The sequence below is a fragment of the Caloenas nicobarica genome, chromosome 1, assembly GCF_036013445.1.
Source record: "Caloenas nicobarica isolate bCalNic1 chromosome 1, bCalNic1.hap1, whole genome shotgun sequence".
NCBI classification, from domain to species: domain Eukaryota; kingdom Metazoa; phylum Chordata; class Aves; order Columbiformes; family Columbidae; genus Caloenas; species Caloenas nicobarica.
Window position 1 is genome coordinate 152267417 of NC_088245.1, and position 23017 is coordinate 152290433.

Below are 23017 nucleotides of genomic sequence, written 5' to 3' on the forward strand. Positions count from 1 at the left end.
CAGCCTCAAATGGAAAACAATCTAGCTTTTTTAAAAAAATTACCTTTCTGATTTTTGAGGTTAGTAAAGCCCTGCAGCGTAAAGCGCTGTTTTGACAGTACAAAGCATTCTGAGGTAGAGCTAGTGTCATCTACAAAGGAAGAGAGACACAAAGAAAAGGGAGAAGGCCATGAAGAGGTCAAGGCAAAAAAATTGTTTGCAGCCCTGCCAGGAAACCTGCATGTTAGAATGAGAAAAGACAACCGAAAGTCCAGGTACAACAGAAGAACTCAAGTGGCCAGATCTTCTCACTGTGCACGGGCCTGTACTGCCACTGGTTCAGTAAGTAATCTCCATGATGGGAACCAAAATTAAAGAGAAAAAAACCCACAGAACTCTTCAGAACAGGTAATGCTGAGAAATTTATCCAGAGGAAGAGAATCCCGAGAAGCTGGGCAGCTCGAAGAGACGACCTGCTGCAAACTCAGACCTCATAATGCATAGCTCCCAGTTCCTTTTGGCTACTTTTCATTCAAAGTGGCTTTGGGCCTGTCCGCACCACATAGTGGGGCACAGAAACCCCAACTAAGGGCGGATGAGACTGGCACACTGGTGCAGCGTGGGCAGCACTTTGTGGGTGTGCTGTCTGAGGGCTGAAAGTAGCCAAGCCCTGCTCGGTCAGGCGTAATGCTGCGTTTCCCTGCACTACCAGGGCTACTTTGCCGGTGGATCTGCTGGTGCACGTGCAGCGCTGGCATGCTCTTTGCAATTAAAGACAGCAATGCATACGTGTCAACTCACCTTTGACTTTCTCAGGGTACTTTTGTGCTACTGTGGTGCCATAACCTTCTAGACTTGTGAGATCAGCTTTTTTCTCCTCCATTTTTCTGGTGTTTCTGATGTGGTTCCGTGAAGGGCTGCTTATTGGAAGGAAATTAAGACAATCAATCTATATCCAGCAAATTTGGATCTGAACATGGGTGATGACATTTAGTCCCGGGCTGCCTTTTACATACAGATATACGGGCTGGAAACCATTTCTTAGCCACTTCCCAGACCATACCTTCCAGGACTGAAGAAGTCATTGGTGACTGTGCATAGGAAGACCATGAGCACATATAAAGGAGAAAGACTCCCCTAGGTGACTGCAACCACATGTACTATGGCAGTGGGAGCTACTGAAAAGACAGCTCCGGACAACTTCCACTCACTCTCACCTACAAGCACACATTCTGTGCTGACAGTTTCCTCCTGAACATACTAAGGACAAAAAGAAACAAACAAACAAACAGGAATAAACTCTGCCCCTCAGAAGCTCTTAACACAGGAACTGGTAAGGGATGAAAAAAGAACACAGGTTGGATCTTGCAGCTGGATTCACATCACACCTCTGATTGGGAATGGAATGCAGAAAGATATCCCACAAATACTATCCATGTGGAAAGTTCTCCCTGAGTGACAGTAGATGCATAAAACATGCAGGGCAGAGAGCTACTGATACATATTCAAGCACACACCGTCTTGGAATGACTGAAGATATGAACACATGGGCTTATGGTGCACATACATACATAATGAAAAAATAGTAAGAGGCAGAGGATTAAAAAGAGTGTCAGACAAGGGCAGAACAGCAGATGGGAGCAGAAGAATATACACATTGGTAGGGTGAAGAATAAAAACGAGGAAAATAGAAAAAGCTGGATTCGGAAGTTGGGACTCTACAGGAATCAATGCATCTCTTAGTTAAAAAAAGTAGGAAAAGAACAAGAGACAGAGAAGAGACAAAAAGGAAAGTAACTTGACATTGGAAAAGAAAGAAAAAAATAATCCAGGTGAAGGAAAAGAACAGGGAAGGAAGGAAAAAGCTGCCACACAACTCTGTTATCTGGGCTGTAAAGTATATAATTAGCTGTTCAACAGACACATAATCCCAGCAGGATTTTGGCTGGTGCAGAAAATGACTATTCTGTGTTGCTCTCTATCAACTAGCAAAGCCCAGGCCACTGGTGCTCAGTTTAATGGTTCTGGAGATGTATCAATCCCAAACTTTACAGCTTTGTAATACAAAGAGACCTAAAAAAAACCCTAAAATACAAGGGGCAGTATTAAGGGATAGGTGTAATGAAGAACTGCAAACTAGATGTGTTAGCATTTTTACAAGACAGCCAGGCTAATTTGACAACATACTTGCTTACCTCGAACAAGATGACCCTGGTAGAGGTAAACTCTGTGTTTGTTCTAATGTCCTGTGCTGACTGGCCTCTGTAATGGAGGAAAGAAAAAGAATTATTAACACTGATTTGTGTTTTCAGCTTTTCATTTCTACAGTCCTACACAGATATACAGGGCAGGCTCTGAAGTTCAAAGAGAAAAGACATTAAATACCATGTATATATATCCAAAATATTTTACCTCTGCATGCCTGCAGCTGACTTGTCAGCACTTTTCTGATTTCATTTACCCAAGTAGCTTTAACTTCAGGGGTTGGTGCCTACTCGAAAATAAACACGATCAGCCATCAAGCACAGAATAGTTATTACACAAAGAGTTGCATGCCAAAGCACAGCCTCACACCAATCCTTCAAGAGGGACAGGCAGAGCTCCCTCTTTAGTCCTTCAGTGGAAAGGAACTAGTGGTGACAACTGGAACACACTGAGGCAGAGGCTGCGGACATGCTATAGTGAGATCCCAGCTCCCCAGCCATCCACTGCAATAGTAACGGTGTACACAATAACCTCTTTATTGTAAAACGTGATTATTTTTTTCCCCCCAGAAGACTGTGCAATTGAAATATATAAAGAAACTATGTAAACTACCTTATGAATTTATCTCGTAGTATTGCTTTTTTTTTTCCTCCTTTCTTTCTACATTTCGTTATCGCTGCCTATTAGTGATATAACAGAGGAAAAAACCCTCCAGATATTCATAGGGTTAAGACTCTCCTCTCCAGCCCTTTTCTCTCTTTCTTTTTTTTTTTTTTTTTTTACATGTAGTGACATGTTATTTACCTGTATAATGTAAACTTCTTCCCTTGCATTATACCAGATTTCAAATTTTTTTGCATCACCTTTGACATTTTCTGTTATTCCAACTGCTGCCATCTGGAAGCAAAGAGAACAGAAGCTGACCTACCAAATTGCAATTACAATAACAATGGAAGCAGGCGGCCACTGGTATTCTTTGGTACTCTATTTTTGAAAAGGAAAACTACATTTGGCTTCTTACTCAAGGAAAAGAATAATAACACATGATTGGCATGTTGGATGTAAGACTTTTAGTATTTTGTGCCAGCTCGGCTACCTCAGAGGGAAGAAAGGTTTAGGTACATTAAACTGAGACTGACCCACCAGATGTACCTTATAAAATCCGGACCACCAAATCTTGCATCTATTTTATACTACCCTGCTCTACTCATTATTACATTTTGATAATTATATTTTGATTTTTATTAACTCATTATTACATTTTGATTAGTGCAACTGCCATTCTACTTGACTAGTATGGTTTGGATTTTCTCAAACGATCATTTTCCTCTACCCTGGCTCTCTGACAGCGACACAAAGTGACACAGACCTGCAGGACCAGTTAGGTTTCTCTGAAAGGCTGAAGTTCCCAATGCAAAACTATAACACACCTTCACTGAAAAAAAACCCTAGAGTGCTGTATTACAGCACGATAAACCCTCAGGACCTTGACGTTACTGGGCTGCTTGGGGTCTTACATTTAAGGAGTGTTTGTAGCTGTAAGAAGGTGCTTTCTCATATCCCTCTCCATTTTCTTCTCGTTTTTTACAGAACAGCACTGCTTTCTCATGGAGGAAGAGGTGTCGCTGCATTGGCTTGAAGCGTGCCAAATCCTTCACTTTTGAGTGACCCTTTTTATGATCAGTCCAGACATTGAAGGATCCCTGCATTAAAAGCTTGCCCAGCTCATTCAGGTTTCCCTGGAACAACAACAACAAAACATATTTATAACTACAAAGAGATAACATTAGAGTAAAGCACATGCTCTGAACAGGTCTTTACAAGTTCTCTTGTTCCAGGTAATCACTCACATCAGTGCTTATGTTGGGTTTGGAAATGTAATAAAAATAAAGTCAGTGCTAGATTTTTTACATGCGATTTTCTCTCTCTCCAATACTGTTCAGGCAGGATTTTACAGTCAAGAGTACCAGTACCAAAGATACAGAGATCTACACGTAGAGAGATGGGTAGACACAAACTTATTTGTTTTTTTTCAAAACTCTGCTCCAAAGCTCCTTAAATTGTTGCTTTTTTTAACTGGAAGGTTTGGGTGCAGTTTTATACGAGGATAGTAGTGACTCCCATTTGGCAGTAGCCTAAACCAGACTTTTCATTACGATCTTCTGTTTCTAACTTGGTGTCAAGTAGATCAAAAGAAGAAAATGTGGGTAGATGGAGCAGCAGAAAAACTCATGAAGAGCATAGAGATCTATTTTCAGTTACTATCATTACACAACTCAGTCTAAAGGCACCTTTTGTAAAACATTCTCATCATGAATACACAGTAGGGGGTATTCTGTACATTTATCTAAGAAATAAACTAAAATAAATTTAAAAATAAGTGAAAATACTGTTACTCACATCGTAGCCTGTAATGGCTATCTGGTGCATAGAATCATTAACTGCTTTGAGAATACCCAGTATAGAAGTTAATGCCTCCTGAAGATCTTCAGCTCCTTCGCAGTTCTTACTGTACTTCAGCATTTCCTGAATGGGCAGAGAATGACACCACACTTAAGTTTTCAAACTGCAATAACTAGAGAACCTTCACATTTTAACACTGAATTTAAATTTTTCAAGTTATCCAGCAAACTTTTAAACCATATAATCTAGAGGGTTAAATACTGTCTGGAACTCAGAAGACCCTGAACTTTTACTTCTCATCTCTGCTGCTGATTAGCCAAATATATTTCATTCATCTAAATGTTTTATAAGCACTAACCTAAGAATTTTACAAGACTAAATCTACAAATATTTTTCATCATAATTGCTAAAAAAAAAAAAAAGCAAAATCCAAACCAAAACAAATGTGTTACTTTTAAAATTTCTTATATTTTAGAAACGAAAAAATGTAAACACATAGGTAAATTTCATTTCTTATTTGAATTATGCTGAGGCCGGGGATACTAGTTACAGGCTAACAGACTTAAACTTACTGCACTGAGCATTATCTACACGTTTTAAAAGGAATCCCTTCTCCAAAGGGCTTATTGGTGAAGCCGCATCTTCCAGTTTGATTCAGATAAATGTAGCTGCGAATTCATGTAGCATCCCCCAGATTTCATGGGATGAAAAGCAGCATTTACTCATGGACTGCAGGAACTAAAGATAGTTTAAATTGAAAACCTTTCGAATATTCCTCTCTACATGCAAACCAAACACAACTAATTCTTTAAAAGCAGTTTAAATCAATTTTAACTCGAGTAAACTTGGTCCAAGGTAATTTTTTTACACTACTGTTACATGAAATTGTTGAAATATGTGTCTATGTGGGAAATGTTTCTTAAAAACAAGACAGCTTCAAACATGGCCAAAACTTAGACATTAATTTTAAAATTTATAATAGTATATTGCTCTCATTTAGCTCTCAGTATAGTGTGTTTATAATGGCAAGTAACAAGGACTTCAGATGCTTTCTTTTCTTTGTTGCAAAGGTTTCTTGGTCCTTCTGTTTCCCATGATCAACTTTTCATTCTTCTCTTCAGCAGAAACATAAGGACAAAATAAGTTACAAAGTGTGTCTCTGTGGTAACATTTGACTGTATACCAGCAGCTTTTTGGCTGGAAGAGGAAGGAACGAAGATGAAAGTTGACAGACTGGGATTTATCTGTTTTGATTTATACATCTGTCCACTGACTTTTAGGCTGGTTTCCCTCCAGTGGGATGAGAGAACCAGCATTTAAAAAAAACAAATGCACAAACTATACTTAGTGTTATAGTCTATTAACACATACCTTTAGCAATAATTGGTATTTGGTTATTCTTTGCACAGGTTTCAGCAAGTATGAGTCCAAACTGAGCTTGTGATCGAGTTTTCTTTGACATTCCTGTAATCAATGTTGGATTTCATCAGCACGATCATCAGTATTTCTATTATTTGTTCTTGACATAAACAATGAACTTTAAAAAAAAAAAAATCCAAAACAAACAACAAAACCCGTCCCACAAATATTTTAGAGCCTCAAGCAAGCATACCTGAAAGAATGCAGAATCTGAAAACTGCCTCCACAAACTTTCAGATCGAGGTTTATTTTGGCAGTATTTTTCATAAATCTGGAAATCTTCCATCTGAAATTGAGGAGACGAGCAAAAAATTAATAAATTCTTGTGGCTTCAATGGACAAAGTTCACTGGAATTTTTTTCATAATCAATAAGGCTGAGAAAAAACAACAACAAAACCAAAAATGCAATTCCTTGAGGCATCCCAAACAAAAAAACCAATTATTAAAAGTAATTCATTTTGTAATGGCTACTAATTTTGTACTTGGAACATCAGAATAAAACATTCCTGTCAATTTTTGTGTCTAGTTGAATGTTAAGCACCTTATCAAGAAGCATATATTATGTTTACAGATATATTTCTATTACAGTATGAAAAATACTTCTATGAATACCCAAACATGAGTCCTTCTGTGCAACTTATTTAAAAGTCTTCACCCTTTTTTTTTTTTTTTTTTTTTTACACATCGCCTTTTTATGAATGTGTTTTTCACTGTGAGTTGCACTAATGTAGACCAAGCAGTTTGTTGCCCCATATCACTTCAGCAACTAAATAGCATGACTTCAGCACTTGCTGAAAGCAAAAGGAAATAAAACTGTTGAAAATGTCACAGTAACTATAGATATAAAGGAAAGACTAGGCAGGAAATCAAGCCCAGAAGCACCTCGGTCCCTCAGTTTTAGAAAACAGCATCCCCATGGATGTAGTCAGTAAGCAGGAGGGAGAGGGATGGCTCCTCCCAGAAGTTTTAGAGCATCAATACGCAGCAACAACAGGAGCTTGATTTCCATAAACAGCTTCCCATTTAGCCTTTGGTATGCTACAGGTGAGACTCAATGTATAAATAATCCCAGATTAAAAGAAATTTAATTCCATCATAGCTTTCTATTTTCAGAATAAAAATATTTTGAACTTACTCTGTTGAGGTGTACCCTTTAAAGAAAACAGAAAACAACAACAAAATCCAGTAAAAAACCAACCAAAAAAACCACAAACTAACGAAGTAAGCCAATCATTTATAGTGACGTGAAATGATGCAGCACGTGATTCTTCTTCATGTTTTCTTAACTGCCACTTTAATAAGCAGTTTTCTTTCAACAAGGTAATAGCTCTTTCTAACAAAATTAATTACCCCTCACAGCAGAAAACAGCCCTAGCCCTCAATTAACATCTACATTCTCAACCTGCTACCTGTCCAAGACAAACGAAGGGGATGTGGTGGCAATTACCACATGAAAAACACTCTCATATGTTGCAGTCTTACAGGGGCTTATGAATGAAATGCCAGCAAAAGATGATGCGTACCTGTTCCAGAAAGCACCGTCCTACTAGTTCTGGGTATTCTATGTAGTTTTCTAGTTCTCTCAAGAATATTCTACAAGGAAGAAAATTTTCCTTAGAGCGCATATTAAGACAGTTGTAGTAAATGTTCATATTCTTGCAATTTGTTTTCTAAACTTTTAGAAACAGAGTTGTAACACTGTACATCAAAATGAAACAAAACTCTTCTAGATCATGTACTTAAAAAGGGATAGCAAATTAAAGCAAACATTCTGACCAACTTCTTTTAGCTTACTGTTGCTACAACTGAAATCGAATATAAGATTGGGGAAGGAAGGAGGACTTTCTTTCCCTGCCTTATGTATTCAGCAGCAGGATTTGTACAGTTTAAAGTGTTTGGTTTTTCTTTCCAAATACTACCAAACACCACAAAGCAAACCAACCAACCAAACCCCACTTCCCAAAGCAAAAAAAAAACCCACCCCAAAAAAATCAGTGGCAAAACTTAAGTCTAGTTTTGCCTGAATAAGAAACAACTATTTAATATGCTTAACTTGAAAATACTTCTCTTTAAATATTGTCTTGTGAAGAAATACCTCTCTAGCAGCAAGGATTCAAACTGCAGAGACAGGTCACTCAAGTATAAAATTAAGCTGCCTCAACCAGCTTTAAGAGATGAGAATTTGTGGTTTAGAACTATAATTTACTTTCCACATAAAACTTCATAAAAAAATAAAAGAAACCCCAAAACTTAAAAAACCCCTTGCTTTAATTAGCTTATAACCAGATCCCAATACCTTCCTTCAGGAAGAGGACCACGATGCAAAATTCTACCTGTGTACTGCAAAGACTTGAATAACATTTCACACGGCTTTGCTCACCTTTTACAGACACTTTGTTTCTCCTCTTCTATGCAATATGAATTTTGACTTGTCAGATAGCCAAGTGGGACTCAGTAAGGATCTTTTAGCAATTTAAATCAGACTAAAAGGAGGAGTAAAGAATCCCATCAAAATGCTATTTTTATATCTGAATGCAAATCCTCACCTGTTGTGAAAGTGATAAATTTCTTCCATATTCCCAAACAAGATATCCTTCTTATTTTGGAGTTCTGGCGAAATAAGATGAGCCATTAAGGGGTTGTCCATCTCTGCAGCGTACCCCTGCAACACAAGAGAGAGGCACGCTGAATATCTCCCTTGACTTGCAGTACTTATCTCTCTCTGACAAGGCAGTCTGCCTGCAGCCTGATAGACAGCAAAAAAAGAGCTCATTAATCACGAAATAAGTATACAAATTCTGGTTTTTTTCATCAGTCCAGTAAGACACACCTATAGTCTTTAGAAAGATGCTTGAATAATTACTGCAATTTTAGTTAAGCAAGGTTGAAACAAAGCTAGCAATCATTTCCACATAGCAAAGGCTATGTATTCCCATGCTGTTTACAAATTATAGCTCATACTTTTTCTGTCAGACTTCACACACCTGAGTTTGAAGCCACAACTTCAGTACACACGCAAAACCTCATGCTAGTCTTAGCTGTTGGTGTGAGGGAACAAGCTGACTGCAGTTATTTCTGTAGGTAACAGGAACCATTAAGCTGCAAATTCTTTCTTTAAGACATTTTCATTAGCTTTGGTACCAAAAGGCATTACTTCAGATTCTGACATCTCCCATTTGTCATATAAGGCCACATGCTCTTGTGTATGTGTATCTGGCTTTAAGCCCAGCTCTGTTCTCCTCTGGTCCCAAGGTCACTAACCTGCAATGAAGTGATCTCCCGAAACATTAAAAACCAAAACCACGAAACAACTCTCCCTCCAAACCCCAAATACAAACAAAACACCTCCAACCAACCAGAAAAACTGCAAGAATGCTCTAGTACCTGTATTGTTAACAGATTTCTTACTGTAATTTCCTAATGTAAGCAGATTTCTTAGTGTACAGGCACCGTTTAAAATTATCATGGACAAGGTGGTCACTTCATTAGTGACATTGGTTATAATAAACTGCACTGAATTATAACAAACTGACGAATTAAATGAAAGGATAAGCAAAAATGCACCAACAACCAAGATTTTCAATTTCAAAGTGTTGTCCAAACTACAAAAACTAGAAGAACTAGCTGGTAAAGCCAGCTAGTCTGAAAAAATTAAGGATTTTGATAGAACAGTGATGAGACTTTTTTAAAATTAAAACCAATCCTTTAAAAATCTGGGTATTTTTTTCTCAAATACCACAAAAAAAGGAAAAAATAATGGTAAAGGGAAAGATGCTAGAGCTCATAGATAGCCAACCATTGTCTCTCTTCCATATCTCCCCCCCCAAAACCTCTCCCTCTGAAAGAGGGAAAAAAGTCATACAGCCTTAAAAGAAGATAAAAATAATTTACATAAAACTGAGTTTAAATTAACAGGGAAGAAGAACTGCAGCCACCATGCAGTTTAGGTGCAGTTAAGAGAATGAATGATTCATTTCCACTTGAAATAAAGATGATGCTGAACACAGCAGCAAAGCCGGCAGTGGCATAAAGAAGGGGTACCTAACCCAGCCGAGGTGAAAACAAACCTGATAGAGCTCAGTACTTTGGGATTCTGAAAGAACAAAAGCCTGAAACCCACAAATTGACAAAAAGCTTTTGACACTTCACTGCCTCCCCTCCTCCCCCTTCAGGCTGATGCAGTACTGATTTAAAAAATTTATTATAAAAACCCTTCATGTCTTACTACCTATGCAGTACCTGTGGTTTATGAAAGGTGATAGAAAGCTACTCCTTGCAGTCACAGGGATCATTTAATCCTAATTTAAGAATATATACGGCTTTGCTTTGTCTTCCATTTGAAAGCTGTTCCAAAAGCATTGAAGTAAATGGAAAAAGGAGTCAAATACGATACATAAAAATACACTAGACGAATAATTTTCCCCAATAAAAAAGACTGGATTTCCCAGACTAAAGTCAGATGAACATGGTTATTAATAAAAGGAAAACTATTACACTCAGATAAAAGCAGCTATAGCAGTTTCCCAGTAATCAATCTTGGGAACTACCTTGTTTTTTTCTATTTGAATTCTTGGCAGAGAGAAAATGCATGACAAAGTATGACATAATAATAGGAGACACTGCTCACACAAACGAGTATCAGGTTATTTTCCTGGAAGAATGGAAAGACTTATAGAATAGGAGAAACAAAGGCATTGGGAGAATGGCAAGAACTATGGATTAATAACTAGAATTACTCGAAAGCTGGAAGACTGCCATTGAACGATACCTCAGCAAGGATCTGATCCAGAATTACTGCTGGCAGTCCCAGTCACTCAAGTTAGAGAGAAATGAATCCCAAACTAGAAGGAGGCACAGAGAAGTGTGCCTGGCACAGTCAGAGTACCGGAGAGTCTATCGCATTGGCATAAAACCAACAAAGCTTGGCCTAGCAAGACAAGGGCTGCACTAAACTCTATGCAAAGCAAGAGTAACACCAAAGGAGTAGCAGTAATAAGAACCAAAAATCCTCCAGCTATTGAAGTCTTGATTTTATGAACAGAACTGTACAGATAGCATTGCACACAAAAGCAGAGAAGAAAGTGATCCTTAGGTCCACTCCAGACCCACCTTGCTTTATTACCACACCTCAGATGCAACCATCCTACTGTCATCAACACTTCCCAGCACTTGGACTGGACCCAGGCCATAAATGCTATGGGAAGCTGAGCACAAACTAGGCTAAAGAAAGATCAGAGTTCAAAACCCTCATACTTAAAGACATAACTTAAAGACAGCTCCAATTTAGGAGCTGAACATTGGAATGAACACCAGGAGTACCCACTTGGCTCAATTCCAATTCATCGTGACTAAAATAATTCAACTTCATTTATCTGCAACTTCATCTTCTACAGTCAAAATGGACTACAACAAAATGACATACCCATGTCTGAAGATGTTAGGAAATACGGATATTAGGAAAAAATTCTTCACAGAAAGGGATGTCAGGCATTGGAACAGGCTCCCCAGGGAAGTGGTGGAGTCACCATCCCTGGAGGTGTTTAAAAGGCATTTAGACGAGGTTCTTAGGGACATGGTTTAGTGCTAGAGTGAGATTATGGTTGGACTCGATGATCCTGAGGGTCTCTTCCAACCAAGATGTCCCTATGATTCTAAGACTTAACAAACTTGCGGAACCACACAGAATACTGCAGCATGTTTCTACAAGCAACTCAGCAGTATTGTAATTGTGCCTCTGCAAGCATGGAGCAAAGGGAACAGGTCTGTTTCCTTTACAATTTTGAATCAAGATAGAATTATTACAATGCACTCTGTTGCCACAGTTGCACCCAAGACATTTGGAAGATCACTTAAAGGTATGCAAAAAGGGATGCAAGAAACAAGTTTTCTCCTCTGACACACAATTCTCTCAATGCAGATTCAGATTCCTGTGTGACACACGGCCTTCCTGGAGCTGACCCAAGACTCTGGAATGAACTTATGCAGGAATTAATCATCATTACAAATCTCACACGTCTTATTTTCTGCTCAATTTGTGTTTTCTAGTTGCATGAATATTTTCTAGAAAAAAAATTGCACATTCCTGCCTCTGTGAAAACATGATGAGAGACAAGAGATATAAGAATCATAATGCTTGATGGGACAAGAAGAGGTATTACAGCAATAAGGAAAGCAGAAAAGCATCTATGAAATGGAAGAGAGAAATAGCATCACTAATAACCACAGTGAAACTTGATCTTTACCTCAAGAACGCAGAGAAGCTCTTCCACATATGCTCGTTCAGTCTCAATAAGTTCATTAATCACGTGCCTGTAGACAAAAAATGCCAATTAAGGCAGGCCTACTCACTTAAGCAAATTAATGAGACAACGTTAACTTCTGTCTTTATGCTTTACTTCAGACAATAAGAAAACAATTTCGAGGTAATGGAAAATGTGATATTTCACAGATATTTCTGTCAACAGTTTATATATCCTTATTGAGAAGGATGTATTTTTAAAACATTTAAAAATCTTTGAAACTGTGTTTAAACAAGAAAAAAGTAAAATCTAGCATTTTAAACACTGTAGTAACTGAACTGTGGAAGTGAAGCATTTTATCATTGTACACACAAAATCTGGTTATGTTGTGTTCACAAATATTACAGGAGCTGGAGTTAGAGGTACATAGGAGTATCAAACACAGACTTAAAGTTATACTGGTCATTTTAAATTAGAGGCATTTAGGGCACACTTTAAATGTCACAATGCTGCTTTAAGTTTAATTTCCCTAATGGTCAAGCAAGCATGCTTCCCCCTGATCCCTTCTCCCTTGTGATTTTCTACCATTTAACACATGGTTGTAACAGTGAAGAGACAGCAGAAGTATCCAGTTTACAGGCAGAAATGCAAGCTCTGATACACACATTGCAGGTGGTACTAAGTAATTTTTTTAATATAAGTGATGCTGATTAGTTTTTATATACGAGAGTGATTTTTCTTAACATTTATCAAAACAGGAACTAAAGAAAGTCATACAAAAGGACAGTCTTCTGAAGCATGGAGATCAAAACCTCCAGTAGATTCATAGGAGGCTTACTTATTACTTGAAACTGTGTCATCTCTGAAATGCAAATACGTAGTTATCCTGCCACAGCATCACCTTGCTGCAGGAAAGCTGAAGTCTGGTACTATATAAACCATAAATAATGCTGCAGACAGACTGAAATATCTTCCTCTGCATACAGAGCGTATCCACGGCATTTCAAAAAGCACTGAGCACTGCTTAATTCAGAGAAGCATACTTAATAAATCCTTAGCCAAACTCAGACTTTGCTGGAAACAAATCAGAGAAAAAGCATTTTTTGTTTATCAAAATATACTTACTGCCGTAACACAGCTAGATTTTCTTCACCATCCATTGTAGATCCTCCTCTACTTTGATGGAGTTCAGTCATTTCACTCTAAAAGAAGGAAACAAACAACAACAACAGCAAAATCATCACAGCATCACAGATGAGGGAAAAACACTTTAAAATTCGGAGCTTTGCATTCAACTCTACTTGCATGTGTTTTCACAGGGAAGACTACTCCATTAAAAATGAAGGCGATTTGCAAGAACGCCGCAAAAAAATCCAAGTCAACCTGAAGGTCTTGAAGTAGACAAGAACATTTATACACAGGGAGTTCTCCATGAAAGGCCAGTTTAGAAGAGACGGTGGTTGGAGGCCCCTTTCCAGGAAGACAACATCAGAGCATCAGCATAACCTTGGAGGCAACACTGGACTTAGCTTGTTTTCCAAGCTAAAAATGAGGTACTGTGCTAACCTTCCGGTAACTTTCTAACCAGACACAGAAGTTCACTCTTATAACTTCAACTGTAATGGCTGACCTAATCATGGCTTGCTGAAAAACACACAAGAGGTTCTGCTTTCAGTCCCCCCTTGAAACAACCCTTTTCTCCAACTGTTGTTGCTCCTGGGCATGTGGTCCTGGCTTCCTCCTCGCATTGTCTCTTGCTGAACCTTCGCTGAGTTGATTCAACTCTCCAACCCAGTGGGAAACTACTGGTTTCTGTTGCTGCCGTCAGGTTCCTTCCCTTGCGAGAGGCGGGGCAGGAAGACCATCCCCGCTTGGGAATGGCAACCCATTAGGTCAGGTGAAGCTGTCTTGGAGCCAACGACAACTACCTATTCACTTTCACCAGTTTTAAGAGTAGCCAATTACTATTGGCAAATAATAAATATTTCCTGTTCATAGAATTTATATTTTGCTGCCCCTAACATTTTTCCTAATATAGGCAACTATTTACTTTACCTTCCCTCATACCCAGTCCAGCAACAAAGCAGCCTTTATTTAAACCACACCGCTGCTTCACCAGAGTTACTTCGATAGGGGCAATGCCATCACTTTTTCAGTGGAATTGCCACATTCTTCTTGAGGTTCCTGAATATTTCACTGTATTATGACTTTCTTAAGCAGTAGGTGCACAAAAACTGCAAAGATAAAAATTACCTTTCCTCTTCTGTAGTTTACCCTCCGAAGTGCACTGCTTTCTGAGTTGGATACGAATTCTCTTTGAAGACCTAAGCATGTAAAACAGAACCAAACAGCAGTCAGAACGCGAGCGGATCTCACACAGATGTTTGTGCAACCACAAACTACAGCTGAAAGTTTCTTTATGTTTCTCAGCATAGCGCAAAAAAATAGTTAAAGGCTACTATAGGTACTTACCTGGAGATGTACAAGGAGATTTTATAAAGGCTTCAGGTCTTGGTGCAACTGGCTGAACAGGACGTGTCTGCTTAGCTGCCAGTTTCTTAAGACTTACTTGTCTTTTTTGAAACATTTCTTCCATACTTTCTTGCTTCTGGAAAACCTTTTGCACATGCTCCTATTATCGCCACAGAAATGGAAAAAAAAAAAAAAGGCGCCCCGTCAGAGACCTATCAACAAGCTCTGCTGCCATTTATTGCATGTTGATTTGAGATTGTGATTGCTTTTATACCACGTATAAAAATATTAACCTACTCTTCACTCCTAACAACGCATAATTTACAGTCATTTACTACACTGGAAAATTGGAACATCACTTCATAAAACATTTTGTGTGCTTGCTGTAGAGAAACCAGTGGGGTTCAGGTTTCAATTAAAAAAAAAAAATAGGGAAAGTTTTCTTGACAGTGTCTAATGGTTCTGTTATATGAAGAGATCAACCAAGAGGAAAAGGGACATATTCTTAAGTTCTAAAAACCAGCAGTTACAAAGCAGAACTCATACAAATATCAAGGACAGGCACATTTTTGCGACATGAAAAAGATATTTCAAATACTCCCTTGGGAGATTTTTTTTTTTTTAAAGGAATCCTACTATATGAAAAATTGAAGTAGTTATTAAAAGACTCTGAAGCCCTTGATGCTTATCTGGAGATATGGCAGGACTAGCACCTCAGGTAGCCAAATGTGTTGGCTTTCCAGTTCCAGGTATAACTTCTAGTACTGATTACTTAGCTTTATCAATAGCCATGCAAGAGAGCAACTCTAAAATTAACAAACGAACACATAGATACACATAAACATCTTCTGGTACCTTTAGATCCTCGTTGAGGATGTGTGCATACTCTCTGTAAATTTTATTCAACTCCTTGATTTTATTGCCCACACCAGTGTCCAGGAATTTCTCAATCTCCTGTAATGCTGATTCTGCACCATCCTGAGACTGACACTTATCTACCGGCTGTGAAGCCAGCAGATAAATCCCTTCATCGCACCACTTCATGGACTAGAAACAGAGAGAAGAATAGGCTTAGAATGCACCAAGGTCCACAGCAAACACTAAGAAGTCTATAACATTCTGTACCTCTACTTGTGATGTATTCAGCTATTTAAGGAGAAAACTTCCAGCACACATGGATATTTTTACCTGCCATTATGACAACTGGTTGACTGAGGTTTTAGTAAACAAGACAGAAAACAGAACTGTTCTACAAAAAATTTACCTTTTCTAGTAAGCCATGCAGTTCTAGAGATTTGTTAAGAAGATTCCTCCTCCGTTCTGTCTCAGTAGTAAAGGCATCACAGAGATGAAGAAGTTCACTGCATTTTGGAATAATGGAGTCCACGGCATAATGATTGCTTTGAATAAAAGCATCACCCTCTGAGGCTAGCATTCTGGCTTTTGCTACAGTTTCCTAAGAAATCAAACACTGATTTAGGTACATCTTTCCTTGGATCAACATCAGTGAAAAAAAGTTAAAAATTATATCATTTGTTTTTATGCAGTAAAATACACATGTTGATATAGAATACATCTTTAGTTTACAGCTGCCTCACTTAATAAATCAAAGTGATTTCCTGTCTTCCCAGATGCCCAAGAACTGTTATGCCTCCTTCTTTATTGTATCAAAATACTTCAGAAACATTAAGGAGTTTAATCATATGGCCTCTTGGGGGAACCACTATTAGTCCTTCTATGCCTTAGATATTCAGCAGTGTGTTTGAGTGTGTATGTATGCAATTGGGAGTACAGCAGCAATCTGAACCCACCTCAATCTCAAGAGCAATGACCTCGCTTATAGAGCTATATATGTTATTGTGAAGCACAGAATATAATAAAGTTCCATTTCTACATTGTTCAGAGCATATGTTTCTGTTGGTCATCTTTTAACATATTTTACATTCAATACACAGCCTTCTCATTTCTGTGATTTAATGAAATAAGTGGCTTTAATAGAAGTGGAAGTGGCCCGTTAATTGCTAAGGGTAGAACTTGGCTATGTAGACACTTCATGGGCTTCTTCCACGAACCCATCACACCAACTTTGTGACTGGTCACTCTGCTCTTTCTTGAGGGATGCCCAAGAACTGGGCCGTCTTAATGTTTAAAGACTTTATTCCAAATTCCTTCTGCACGTTACTTGAGACACTGATTCTGCCCTGTTGTCAGCCTAAGCTCTGCTCAGAAAATATACTCATCAATAACCAAATACTGTTCCCCTCCACACATGCATTGTCATACTAGAAATTAAGGAGACTTGCAGAGCTCTTACACATGATTTTTCTTCAAAGCTGACAAGATCTTTCAATATGTGCTCCGCATGAGAACAGCTGTTTCCCACATCTGTGAAAGCAGACAACCTCTCAAACACAATATCCAAAGCTGCTTTGACCTGAAACGAGACACAGCTATGCATCAATGAAGACAATTCCACATCTCCAGAGACCCACCCGTTAAATAGCTGACAGCCACTATTTCCAGTCAGGTGATTTTTTTTTTTTTTTGCAAATGGGAAAACCCCATTTCCATTATGGGGTTACTGGGACACAGAGACAAAACACTTTTTTTTGGTCTATCTTTACTCCCAATTCAAAATGAAAACAAATACAAAGAAAAGGCAGTGAAGTAATCCTGTTTCCTGGTACTGAACAAAAATGCAGGAAAACCAGTGCTCAGGAAATATCTTTGATCTTGTGTTTACCAGGTGACAATAATACAAAGCCACATTAACATAAACATCAAAACATGAGAGAGGTCCTCACCCTAACAACTGGTTGAGAGACAGACAGACAGACAGACACACAAACACTTATACGAGGGTTTTCTCTCATGGAGACACAGGGGCTGTGCTCTGAGATCAGCTACACCAGCGTAAAGGGACAGTAGGTGCCATCGAGCATATGAGTTAAACTAACATGAGATCAGAAACTGGCTGTAAAAAATTTGGTTCAGCCTCCACCCAGTTTCTAACAGTGCAGTTGCAACTTCCCACCCACAGTGTTGGAGACTGTTTTATAAAATTTCAGCCAGAAGGTTTAGGTAAGTCTTGGTTCCATAAGAGAGCCTATTGGCAAGATGAAAGGTTTACAGCCAGCATATTATGCTTCTGTGGTGGAGAACAGGTTTCAAAGGAGTTTTTGAAGGCTTATACACTGCTGGGCCTGTGGGGGAAAAAAAAAAATCAGAAGACTGCAGAAGAGAAGCTATTATGTCTCCATATGCAAGTATTCAAGGTAGTAAAGACAGCAGGATGTCAAGTAAGGACACGTACAAGAAAAAGTCTGGAGAAAGCTTTCAAGCACACACAGGAGCTGCAAAAACAAGAAGAGATATTTTCCCCGAATCATTCCTGTATTACCAAATATTGACTCCCACCAAGAAGTTCTCACCTCTCTAAAATTCTGTTCAAAATTCCGAAGGCGCAGACACTGCTCAAGTTTTTGCTGATGCTTAATCCAAAACTCATCGAAGGCAGTCTCCGTTTCATGTAATTGAGCCAGAAGCCTTAGAAAAAAAATACCGTAAGAATTATGGGTGCAACCTTCAAGGGACAATGCAATCTTGCACAGTAAACAAAAAGCCTCCCCAAAGCAATATTTTCCAGAAAAAATAAACTGGATACAGGAAACTGGGAGTATTGCACAGAGTTGTTTCCTAAAATAACATTGATGTAAAGCTGAAACCCAACACAAATATTAAGTTCTGAAAAATTGGCAAGTGCTGATTTGAAGCTAGCTGCTGCACATACTACTGCTCAGCTCTGGCCTGGGGACATGGCAACTTGGGGCTAGCAAACATAAATAAAACATGCAAATATGTGCAGGCGGGGACCCAGAGGAACCCAAGCCTTGGGCTATAAGGAAAAATGAAGGCAAAAATTTGTACTGCTGTGACCAGCCAGTTGCCCTTACATTTCATTCCTTGGAGCAAGGCTCATAATAAAACTGCAGGTCATTGCTCCTCCTCCGAGCAGTGTTACTACTTAAATACCACAGTTAAGTGTACAGCAGTACTGCAATAAAAAGAATCTTCTTCAACTATCATTTTGGCCAGTGCCTTAGGACTTTACTTTTCAACTTGTCTTCTAATATTGCATTTGACAGTATGGTATCCTACGGACTTGCTTTTACAGCATGCTCTGCTGTATTTAGGCTACATCCAGGCCACACATCAAAATTTTAATGAATTTTTGTCTTTAATAGCGCAGAAATGATCCCTGAATTTACAAGTTAAAACTGATAAGAAAAAAGGTGGGGAGACACATACAGAGTTTCTTCCAACTTCTCTCAGATATTGTATCAAGTGGGAACATTTTGGATAAATTAGCAACCTCCACCCTTACTGTCCTTCTGATAGTTGATAGCAGCAACAACCAAAAAAAGTGACTTCTGCCAAACTTTGTGGATTGGAATGGACAGTTATTTGGAAAAAAAAGTCAGCCTGAGTGTAACAGATACATGGAATGACAGACAAAAAAAGAATGCAGAATAATGCCTGGGGGAAATGAGCTACGCTTTCATAGCTTTGTGCAAATTTACATCTGCGCTATGGTGATATAATGTCTTCAGAACTGGCAACAATTTAAGGCGGGGGGAGGATGGGAGGTGGGGGGCAAAGGCAAACTTTTCTTACTTATATGCCCAAAGGAAGCATATAGGAAGTATGCGCATAGATACTTCAAGAATGGTGTACTCCCTAGTAGCCTTTTAAAGGCTACCAACAACATTGACATGTTATCAGCAATGTTAGAAGCTCCTTCAGGCAGGTTTAAAGAAAAAAACTTCCCACTTCAAAAGTACTTAAAGCGCACAAATCTACTGAAAACAATGGATATTTCACTTCTATTTTCCCTCCTACAGCAGTGAAATTTCCTTGGATTGCGAGACACTGATATTATTTAAAATAAGGAAGAGCTGCTAAACTATATAGTCCAAATCTGACAAAAAGGCAAAAAAAGAACAGCATTACTTTGTTGGTAATGGAACTCAAACTGCATCCCCTATTTCCTTACATCCCGGTGACCTGGTAATGAACATCAGGGGATCACTTTGCTCAGGACAGAATTGACAACAGAGAAGTTGTTTCTGAAAGTGCCTTTTTATATGTTCACACTTGTAACATTTTCTTATTTGATAAGCATGCATATGGAATTAAGTAAAAGAGGTAAAAAACAAATCAAAACAAAACCAAAAAAGCAGTATGTTCAGTATTTTGCTCCTCTCACCTTTCTACCGTTGTTTGATTGTCTAGTTGATCTTGATTCAGTTTGTATTCAGGATTCTCAGTAACTGGCTTTGTAATACTTCCAAGGATATCATCTCCCTGTTCTACTGCCAACCTGATATCCTCCTAGAAAACAAAACAAAAAAACCCCCACACTGTAGTTGTATGCTTTTTTTTTAAGCAGACTTCATAAGGCACCAAACTGGAAAAGAGATTTTGTTTTAATAGCAATAGAGCAGGTATAGTTTGTTTAAAGTAGTGTTTGACGACAAATACAGACAGCAAATGCTAAATGTCAGCTTTTTCTATGTTTACCATTGTAAGACTCCAGTGTAACTGAGCAGAATTTTCATGATAGATTGCCTTCTAGTGTCTCCTTAGGCTACAAGTATCTCAGAAGTTTCAGATGTAGTTTTGAAACCCCCAAATAGTTTTCTTTAAATCAATTTGAAAGAACTTTTGTCCATTCTTCAAAAGGTCATATTTCTATATGTATGCAAATACAACCAAATTTCTTGTTGCAAACAAAACTACAAATTAAACACACTACTAATTACAAAAGAAATTTGTTTTCACATACAAATCATTATGCATTTGTACATAAGTAAACAGCCTCAAGAAATGTAATTTTTAATGCAAAAAGGATTTTTAACGCAAAAAGGATTTTTAACATCAAACCAAGCAAAACAAGTTCAATAAGATTTCAATGTTTCGCATTATTACTGTCTATTAACATATTCCAGATTTTCTATTAACATTATTAGCTATAAATTAAAGCACAGTTTAACTAGAAGATACTGTCTTCACAAAAATTACATACCTTCATTTTGTCCTTCTTTTCTGTGTGTGTTGCAAGAAGGGAGCTGGTTGATTGCACATCATTTGGTAGTTCTGTTTCAGCCAGCTCAGTCCCAAAGGACTGAAGAATCTGAGCTGTTTGCTTAACCTTTTGGGCGAAACCTTCTATAGCCTTTTGGAATAAAAAACATTAATGATGTTTCACGCTCATCACATGCATAATGTACAGACATATACACACACACAAAATATAACTCAGAAAACAAACCCGAGCAGATGAATTACGAGACTGAAAAACGGTCAAAGCATAATTTTGCAAACAACAGATACAGTCACCATTAATTCCTTAATTGTATGTTTTTCCTAGGCTTGTATCAGGTATCCTCCTCATATTTTTATAATCTGGAGTTATTCTACAACTTGAGCTTATTCTTTCTCCTAGCAAAACCAATAAACCTCAACACAATAATACACTGTAGTTGCTTCACGGCAACTGTTCAGAAAACCACTCCCAAGTTATGACTCATATTTTTCTCTCTAAGATGACTAAGTACCATTGGGAACATCTTCTCACTCTGAGCAAGTCAACTTGCATCACTTGGAATCTGTTGTATAAACGACAGCGTATATAAAAAAAAAAGACGGGTTCATTAAGCTGAGAAGTTAAAACAAAAACTGAAGACTTACAGTGCGACGGGACAGCCATCTGTGATGGCAGTAATCCAGGGTGCCACCAAGATCTTCTGTTAATTGTGTTTTATCAATGTAACCCTGCAGTTCTGATACGGAGCCCAGCATTATGATCTGCAGCAGCAATGAAAAAAAGTAAATGCAAGAAGTGGCGATAAGTCCCTTATTATGGATTCTAAGCCCCATCCTTCAGCCTGTGATAGAGAAATTTCAGTTTAATACAGAAGTGATGGAACTATTTCCTTCGGCTACAGAATAAAGAAATGTAACAGTTGGTTCAGTTGAAGATGATGTAAATTTAAATAACAGCAAATGAGCATGAGCACCATGCTTAACAGTGCATATTAAAACAAAGCTTATTATACAACATAAAGGACTCCGTCAGGGTTGTTTTTATCTTGATAAACCATACATTGCTGTTTTCCAAGAGGAACCTTTAATTCAAGATTCAGGAAATACCTTTGAGCATGGCTTTTTTGTTGGGTTTGGTGGCTCCTTTTTTTTTTTTTTTTTTCCTCTCCTTAATCCTCTCTGGCTAGATTAAGTACTTTAACAAATCCCTGATAATATAGTGAAAACAAAGGATTACTTACAGGTACTTTCATTTTAAACTCATCTTTGTTGAACTTGAAAGCAATGTCCGAGAGAGCTCGATGAAAAAATCCCGTTGGGCGCAGAACGAGGACTAGTTGCAGGTTTCCTGGGAAAGATGCCTGCAAAACAAGTTTAGTCTATTATTTTCTGTGTCTCAGCTCCAGAATATATTTTTGAACAAGGAGAAGCCCCTATTAAACCACAAACTAACCATATCAAAGGCCTCCTGTAATGGGGTGACCAATTATAAAGCTAGCAAGCCTTGCACAGAGAGCTTCATTCACAAAGACATTTACTCATCTTTGGGAATAGGAATCTATTGTCCTGGAACCAAATTCTTCAGAACTGGCTCGTACTGCTCTTTAGCTAAGATTACATCCTAGCTGAGGAGGCTAAATGAACAAGCAGCGGTGGCTTAGTACTTTTTCAACAACAGTACTTTCATGGTTATCTTATCTTCTTTTTAATAGAGGGTGCCAAGAGAAACCATTATTGTCAGAACATCTAACAACATATTTCTAGTTATTCCGTATATTACCTTGTCAGTTGCCTACACAGACTATTGCCACTGAGACTTGAATTTCTCAGGCAGTAGTTCAGAATAAGCTTTAACTTTGTAGAGAAATATAAAAATAAAACATAATAATTCTCAGCTGTGTTTTTTCTTCATCATCTTCCAACTAGTAGTCTGACGGATCTTTCCCAGTTCTACAAGTGATAGTGTGGAAACAGAAGAGAGGAGAAGGAAAGCAAAGAAATAATATTAATTTACTAAAAATCAACTTCTGCTGCGGCAGATGTTTGCATACTTGGCATTTAGCCATTCTTGAAATCATGCAAGTCTTCTCCTCTATTTAGTATTTCCACTGCAGGGAGGCAGTGAAGCTCACCAAAGAAATTATCATTATAATGATTAAGTATGCAATTTTCTTCATTATACTGTTGGAAATTA

The 23017-nt window shown here is 38.2% G+C and overlaps 1 protein-coding gene across 6 annotated transcripts in view; it reads right to left on the bottom strand.

The window, feature by feature from the left end:
• The window catches only part of MCF2L (MCF.2 cell line derived transforming sequence like), a 100721-nt gene that overhangs the window by 8173 nt on the left and 69531 nt on the right, over nt 1-23017 (bottom strand). For 4 of the 6 annotated variants that reach the window (XM_065626783.1, XM_065626777.1, XM_065626801.1 and 1 more), the window contains 22 exons: nt 22065-22184; nt 21469-21585; nt 20804-20953; nt 19985-20109; nt 18150-18264; nt 17033-17152; nt 15983-16174; nt 15574-15765; nt 14719-14878; nt 14500-14570; nt 13372-13448; nt 12250-12316; nt 8554-8669; nt 7531-7600; nt 6200-6292; nt 5959-6051; nt 4585-4710; nt 3702-3923; nt 2989-3081; nt 2392-2470; nt 2175-2241; nt 781-899 (listed from right to left, as the gene is read on the bottom strand). In XM_065626783.1, coding sequence (XP_065482855.1) covers nt 781-899; nt 2175-2241; nt 2392-2470; nt 2989-3081; nt 3702-3923; nt 4585-4710; nt 5959-6051; nt 6200-6292; nt 7531-7600; nt 8554-8669; nt 12250-12316; nt 13372-13448; nt 14500-14570; nt 14719-14878; nt 15574-15765; nt 15983-16174; nt 17033-17152; nt 18150-18264; nt 19985-20109; nt 20804-20953; nt 21469-21585; nt 22065-22184 — 2584 coding nt within the window. The remainder of the gene's footprint in view (nt 1-780; nt 900-2174; nt 2242-2391; nt 2471-2988; nt 3082-3701; nt 3924-4584; nt 4711-5958; nt 6052-6199; nt 6293-7530; nt 7601-8553; nt 8670-12249; nt 12317-13371; nt 13449-14499; nt 14571-14718; nt 14879-15573; nt 15766-15982; nt 16175-17032; nt 17153-18149; nt 18265-19984; nt 20110-20803; nt 20954-21468; nt 21586-22064; nt 22185-23017) is intronic. The other 2 variants (XM_065626792.1, XM_065626816.1) reach the window with 1 other exon arrangement.